Source organism: Sardina pilchardus, chromosome 21 (genome assembly GCF_963854185.1).
Source record: "Sardina pilchardus chromosome 21, fSarPil1.1, whole genome shotgun sequence".
In the NCBI taxonomy this organism is placed as follows: Eukaryota; Metazoa; Chordata; class Actinopteri; order Clupeiformes; family Clupeidae; genus Sardina; species Sardina pilchardus.
This window is the reverse complement of record NC_085014.1, coordinates 10421680-10429179: the sequence shown is the minus strand read 5'-3', so window position 1 is coordinate 10429179 and position 7500 is coordinate 10421680. Positions and strand designations below refer to the sequence as shown.

General features: G+C 51.3%; 1 protein-coding gene across 1 annotated transcript in view; it reads left to right on the top strand.

Moving 5' to 3' along the window:
• Positions 1-7500, top strand: part of LOC134068537 (connector enhancer of kinase suppressor of ras 2-like) — a 105600-nt gene that overhangs the window by 59188 nt on the left and 38912 nt on the right. The window contains exon 9 of the mRNA XM_062524219.1: positions 1526-1672. Within this exon, the coding sequence (XP_062380203.1) occupies positions 1526-1672 (147 nt within the window). The remainder of the gene's footprint in view (positions 1-1525; positions 1673-7500) is intronic.

Genomic DNA, 7500 nt, shown 5'->3' with positions numbered 1-7500 from the left:
CTGGCCTGAACAGCACATGACATGTTGGCCACGATGAACAGGCTAGGTCTAGTGTTAAACTGCGTCTCAAACCATCTACTTGCACACTTAAATACCAAATACTTAGCTGAAGTGTACTGTATAGCACATACTAACCATCAGGAAGTATGCACTATGGATGTAAGCGCTCAGTGCACACTAGCAGTATACTGAGGGACGTATGCGGTTTGAGACACAGCTCTTGGTATCCTATGAAACTCTGGAATCAGTTTTATTAGCTCGATAAAACAGTTTAATATAATCCAGCATGTGCGACTCACTTCTAGAGGTGCAGTTTTATTGAAAGGATGAATTCTTATCATGCCAATTGTTATCGTCCCAAGTCGAGGCGAAACGTAGCGTCGCTGGTTGTGAGATTTACTTGATATTTCTCTCAGCGTGTGTGTGGCTTGTTGACTGACCTTATGCCAGCTCAATATCAAATGCTGTATGTGTATGCGGCACAAGGGGATTGCTGTTCATGCACTTGAGGAGCTTCTCTTGCCATCATCACAGCACAGCACAGCACAGCACAGGGCCTGTCTGGTAAACCTCTCAACATGACCGCTCTCCGTGGTGGATCTCTGGAGCTTACAGTCAGACAGGCAAGAAGGTCGTGCTCAACACACACACACACACACACACACACACACACACACATAAACACTCTCTCACACACACACACACACACACACACACACACACACACTCACACACACACACCTCCTCCTCTCCACACACACACACACAACACACACACACACACACACACACACCTCCTCCTCTCCACACACACACACACACACCTCCTCCTCTCCACACACACACACAGATCCCGTATTAGCCGTTTGACTGATGTGCCGTGGGCCCTGCCGTGTGTCATTGCCAGAGCAGGTGAGGTCCTTGAGCAGAGCTGGCCTGGCAGCAGCGCGGTCTCCTCGGGGCAATACTTCTGTCTGCGCGTCAGCCGCCGCTGATTTAGGAGGCCTCTCAAGTCAATATCCCGGATATTTTCCTGGGCCAGCCCCAGACAAATAGTTGTTTTTTGGCATTTGACGAATGCGCCGGGGGGTGACACGGCTTTTTTGCCCCCTCGGGCTTGGACGTGCTAACAATGACTTGAGCCTCGAGTGTTGCGGTGATCGTTTGACTTTGTCAAAGGTGCGGAGGGAAAAGTGTTTGTCCTGAGCTACCCAAGACAAGCTCCTTTGTGTGTGTGTGCGTGTTTGTGTGTGTACACGTGTGTTTGTGTGTGTGTGTGTGTGTGTGTGTGTGTGTATGTGTGCAGGGCTGACAAACAGCAGGTCAGCCATGTCCTTTGTTTGCTGTGACACCACAAGTCACGGTGCGGTAGGCTTGAAAAGCACAACACGTTCCTCCCCCTTGTCCTCCCTCTCTCTCTCTCTCTCGCTCGCTCTATCTGTGTCTCTCCGAGAGCGCAGACTGTCATCCGGGGCACGAGGGGGCGCTGTGGCGCTTGTGTGGCATTGTGTCTGTGCTTCCCCAGGTGGGCTGGCAGCTGAAGAACCTGGTGAATGCCTTACGGGAGGACCCCAGCGGAGTCATCCTCACGCTGAAGAAGCGGCCCCAGAACACGCTCGGTTCCACGCCCGCGCTGCTGAAGAACGTCCGCTGGAAGCCCCTGGCCCTGCAGGTAAACCCCTAACCCTGACCCTGACCCCTCACAAAGGTCACGACCTTGGAGTGACCTTTCCTCCTCCTACCCTCTGCTCATATTCATTCAGGTCATGGAGTGCATGCACATGTGAAACGCACAGCCATATCTACCCACGCACACACACAAGCATGTGTGTTCACGTGTAGATACTGTATGCATGTACACGGACGCTAGTAGTAGCATATGGCATGTGAATCATAGCATATACACAGGGGACCCTACACACACACACACACACACACACACACATGAGAACATATCAACTCACACTCATTCACATGCACAGACACCTCCACTCCCACGCACAAAAACATACAGAGAAATGAACACACACACACATACACACACACAATACTCACAACCTTACTTAGAGAGTGTTTAGCTCTCCATGGCTGCTTGAGTCCTGTGAGAGGTCATGAGATGGCCCTTTGTTTGGCTTTGGCCCCTGACCTCTGTACTGCCCCCCGAAGGCATGGAGTGGGTGTACAGCCCAGAGCTGTGGCCCGACTCTACAGTATATGGCAACGCAGCCATTTAGTGACTACAGGCATTGCAGTGGCAGTAAGCCCCGTGGCAAAGCCGGTAAAGACTGTAGGACACAGAGCACACATTCAACAGTCAAACTCTCTTGCGCGCGCACACACACACACACACACACACACACACACACACACACACACACACACACAGACACACACACACGCACTCTCTCTCTCTCTCTCTCTCTCTCTCTCACACACACACACACACACTCACACGCACACTCTCTCACACACACAGACTTTCGAGCCATCATGTCTCACTTCCACTTGTCAACTTGTCATCATCCTCCCTCTCCTCTCATTCTCATCCTCCCTTCCCTCCCCTCCAACCTTTCACATCCTCCCCTCACTCCCTCCACCTCCTCTCCCTCCTTCCTCTTCCCACCACCACCTTCTCCTCCCTATCCTCTTCCTCCTCCTCTTCCTCCTCCTCCTCCTCCTCCTCCTCCTCCTCCTCCTCTCTCCCTCTCCCACACACCCATATGGCTCCCCTCCCAGCTGGAGGGTCCTGCACAGCAGCCAGACTCCAGTCCAGTCCCTCCACCCCCCCCCCCCCCTCCACCCCCCGCCCCCATCCAGGCCCCAGATTAACCCAGATGCTGCCTCCTCTGCCTGGGCCTGGCGAGTAGAGTCTCCCCCTCTGGGCCCTCTGTCCTCGCTGGAGCCCTGGTCATCTCTCACGCAACAGCAGCAACAGCAGCAACAGCAGCAGCAACAACAGCAGCAACAGCTCCAACTGCTTACATACAATACTTTTGTGTGTGTGTGTGTGTGTGTGTCTCTGTGTGTGTGTGTGTGTGTGTGTGTGTGCTTGTTGATCCTGTTGTTTATCAGTTGGCTTGTTTGTTGATTTTGGCAGATAGGTCAGCTCAGGGGTGAGCCAAAGCTTCCAATCGCTCCAAAAAAAACGGCAGCGAAGTAGCGAGAAGGGGAACCGAAGCTTAAGCCGGTTTTAACCCAGAATGTGTTTTGGAGAGAGCGAGGATGGATTTGAGTGAATCACGAAGCCTTTAGCTTGATTTTGTACTCGTTGATTGTGATCCAATGCAGGCCGATTTTCATCCCATTTGAAGGGGAATCATACTGTAGATTTGGCCCTCTTTGCTGTCCTCAACCAAGCAGTCTCTGCACATCTGCTCTGAACTTAGGCCATGGCTGGTGTACAACCTTCAACCTCAGGCTGTATGCATGATATTTCACTCAGGAATGTAAACCTATACCAAAAATATCAGCGCTTGCCTGATTCCATTTGAATACCACCCTGTTAATAGGCTATACTGTATCTCTCATTCTTTAACGCTAGTTAGCAATGGATATTGCATCAGAACAGCATCCCGAATAATCCGGATTTAACAACGCACCGCAGTGAACTTTCCTGTCTGAAAACAGAATTATTGTGCTATTACCATACTGTATGTAACAGTGCCCTGTGTAATCCCGCCTGTTAGTTTCCCGCCAGTTATATAATTCCCTGTGAACTGCTCGAGGCGGGATGCGTGTCCGGAGTGGTATTTTAAAGGCGACACACGGCGATGTTTCGGGGCTGTGTGGTATTTGCGGCACATTTGTTCCCGGGGCCTCGTTGTCGTCCGTGTGTTTGTGCCGATTGGAAAATAGCTGGCGTGCATTACGGTGCATTAGCGGGGAGACGGCGAGTGGCACGACCGTGGTAGGGGCGGGTGAGCGGTGTGGGGGGGTGGGAACGAGGGGGAGAGGGGTTTGCCGATTTGACACATCACACAATGATCACACAATGGCCCTTCTGCTTCGCTTCATCCATTTGTTCATAACAGGGCTTTACCACTGCAGCCACCTGGTCCCGGCACACACACGCACGCGCCCGGGCAATGAGGGAACACGTGCGTGGGTGTGTGTGTGTGTGTCTGTGTGTGTGTGTGTGTGTGTGGAGATGACAAGGACAGCAATTCATCCATTGCACAACTGCAGAAATGAGGCCATGTAGCCCCCAAATGTGCACCAGCGAGGGTGAGAGCACTACTCCCCTCTTTTGTAGAGAGAGAGAGAGAGAGAGAGAGAGATAGAGAGAGAGTCAGATGAAGGTGAGAGAGACAGAGATAGATATGGTCGACAGAGGAGAGAGAGAAAGAGCAAAATGAGGCAGACAGACAGACAGAAAAAGAGGAGAGAGAGAAAGAGAGAGGGATAGAGATGAAGCGAGAGGGGCAGAGAGAGACGGAGAGGCAGACAGAGAGAAGGAAAGAGGGAGACAGAGCAACAGAGAGAGAGAGATAGACTAATGTGCTTGATGGGTGGCTGAACAGTCTGTGGTAATCCCACACAGTGGGACTGCTCCCTATCTCTACAGGGCTCTGTGTGTGTGTGTGTGTGTGTGTGTGTGTGTGTGTGTGTGTGTGTGTGTGTGTGTGTGTGTGTGTGTGTGTGTGTGTGTGTTGTGTGTGTGTGTGTGTGTGTGTGTGTGTGTGTGTGTGTGTGTGTGTGTGTGTGTGTGTGTGTGTGTGTGTGTGCGGTATGTGTGCGGCTATGTGAGTGTGCTTGCCTGTCTGTCTCTACTATCGGTAAGACAGTATATGCATGTGCATGTGTGTGTGTGATGAACTGGGAATCAGAGGGGATGTGAGACTGGAGGCATAGCATATCTGTGTGTGTGTGTGTGTGTGTGTGTGTCGGGGGCGGGGGGGGGGGGTGTTTGGAGGGTGAAGTGTGACGTGCGAGGGGGGCCACTTGAAAAGGAGCCTATTACTGGCCCATGCCTGGCGTGCGCTAGCCGCTGCTATTTTTAGACCTGCATTAGGCTAATTCATTTCCACGCCACATGCCTGCCTTCATGTTGCCGAGCGCTCTCCTGGACACTTCGCTCTCTCTCTCTCTCTCTCTCTCTCTCTCTCTCTCTCTCTCTCTCTCTCTCTCTCTCTCTCCCCCCCCCCTCTCTCTCTCTCCCTGTCTCTCTCTCTCTCCCTGTCCCTCTCTCTCTTTCCACTCTTTCCTCTCTCACTCTCTAGCACATGCTCCATTCTCTCTCATCACTCCCCCCTTCTCTCTCTCTCTCTTTCTTTCTCTTTCTCTCTCTCTCTCTGTCTCTCTCATCTCTCTCTCATCTCCAAAGCGCCCAGAGAGGCACCCATATGTGTATGGATTATTAAGTGGCCTTCGTCCGAGGCATTTGCTATTCAAACGCTGCCCTCCTCTTCCTCCCCCTGGCACAAAAGGGAATCTGCCGGGGTGTGTGTGTGTGTGTGTGCGCGCGCGCGTGTGTGTGTGTGTATATGGAGGGAGGGGGGGTTATCATGGCCGCTGGTTGCCCCCCCTCTCTACTGCTGAGGCATCATGTAATGTTATAATGTCCGCGTTTGGGGCTTTCTGCACATTTGTACAGCAGGCTCTGTGCTGGGAGGCACTGCAGAGCCATGCTAATGGGAAACCTTCCGGAGAGTGACAGTTTAGCAAAGGCCAGGGTCTTTTTTTTAACAATGTTTTTTTCTTTTCTTTGTCCTTTCAGAGGTCTTTTGCGTATTTGTGTTAAAGAAGTCCGACACGATCTGACTCCTGAGGTCTCTGTGTTCATTTTAATTATGGCTTCTGTTTACCTTAACCGTTGGAGGAAGTCTAGAATTACATCAGTCTGGCAGTACTTTAAAGCCACTTAATGGGAACTATTTGAGGTCATTTGCGAGAGAGCGAGCGTCTCCAGGAAGCAGTGTTCTTTTCCATCAGCCATATACTCCAGGTGTTTCGACTCTTTTACTGCACTGAGTTTATTGATGTTTTCTTGGAAGGACTCTTGGAAGTTTAGCCATTAACAACAACACTTTCTCACACGGTGACATAGCGGTAAAGCAACCGATCCTCGTCTCATATCTCTGTGATGCTCCTGTCATTCTGCTGTGGATTTATTGTGTAATAATACCTGCAGCTTGTGCGCCTTTATTGGAAATGGAAAACTTGCAAGACCTAGAAACTAGTGGAAAATGTTAGTCTGGCTATCACCATACTAAGCTCAATCTTTTAAGATTGAACATTAGTATTGTTGGGAGTCTGCACTTTATTTCTACTGCACAAGAGGCGTGGTCAATGGGCATCGTTCAAATGACTATGTATGCTTGGATAGTCCTTCAATCAATCACACCAATGATCTGGTGTGTTTTTTGGATAAGCTATTTGTGATCAAGTCCAAAGGTTCTGAACAGGAAGCAGGGGAGATAGATGTGCAGGTTTCCAGCCGGGCGAAATCCAAATTCCCAGGGTTCACCCAGCCTATAGGAAAATGTGTGACGTAAAATAGTTTGCGGTTTTGCTATGGCAGATATACTGTAGATATACTGGTGCATATTCAAATGTTTCAAGTCTCAATCAGAAGCCATGAGACCTTTCTGCCACTGACTTTTGTGTGTCATCATCATCGAGCCTCGCCATCATCAGCTCAGCCGCCATGTGTCTACTTATAAACTGCCTCGTTGTCTTCGTTGTCTGGGATGTTTGTAGAGGTGTCTCTTCCATCTGCCTCTCTCTCTCTCTCCTTCTCCCTCTCTCTCTCTCTCTCTCTCTCTCTCTCTCTCTCTGTCTCTCTCTCTCTCTCTCTCTCTCTCTCCCCCCACACCTCCTCCACCACCACCACCACCACCTCCATAACTGTGCTCCTCCGCCTGCCTGCCTGCCTGTGATGGCTGGGGGCCAGTGCTGTGCCATGTGCTCTCTCTGTGGTCCCCCTCTGCTCGTCTCACAGTCATTCCGGCGGGAAGTTCCGCGCCAACCTCGCTCCACGCTCTAGCGCTGCACGCTCGCTCCGCACTCTATCGCTACACGCTTTTTAAACGCCGCGGCTGCGGGCGTGGCTGTCACTTTGCCCGAAAACGAGCGGGATAGGACGGAATGACTGAGCGAGTGAGCGAGCGAGAGAGCGAGCGAGTGCTTTGCCCCTGTAAAGCATCATGCTGAATTTTTCACCAGAGCTGGGCTGGGGCGGTTTGGGCTGGATAATTTATACGGCCGCAGGAGGCTTGTTGAGACGCTCTCGTGTCTCGTGCCGTACTTCCTGCTCCGCTGGGTTTTGGTGTAATTGTTGGGGTTAATGCAGTCTGTCAACAGCCCTGTTCCTCTGCCCCCCCCCCCTCGGCTTTCGCTCATCAGCTAACCCCCCCCCCCCCCCACCCCCCAAAAAATTTGATATTTATGGAACAACCCAACGCAAAGTAAAACTTTTTCCATTGCTTGCACCACTCTCTCTCTCTCTTTCTCTCTCTCTCTCTCTTTCACTGACATCCTTTTCTCTCTCTCTATCTCTCT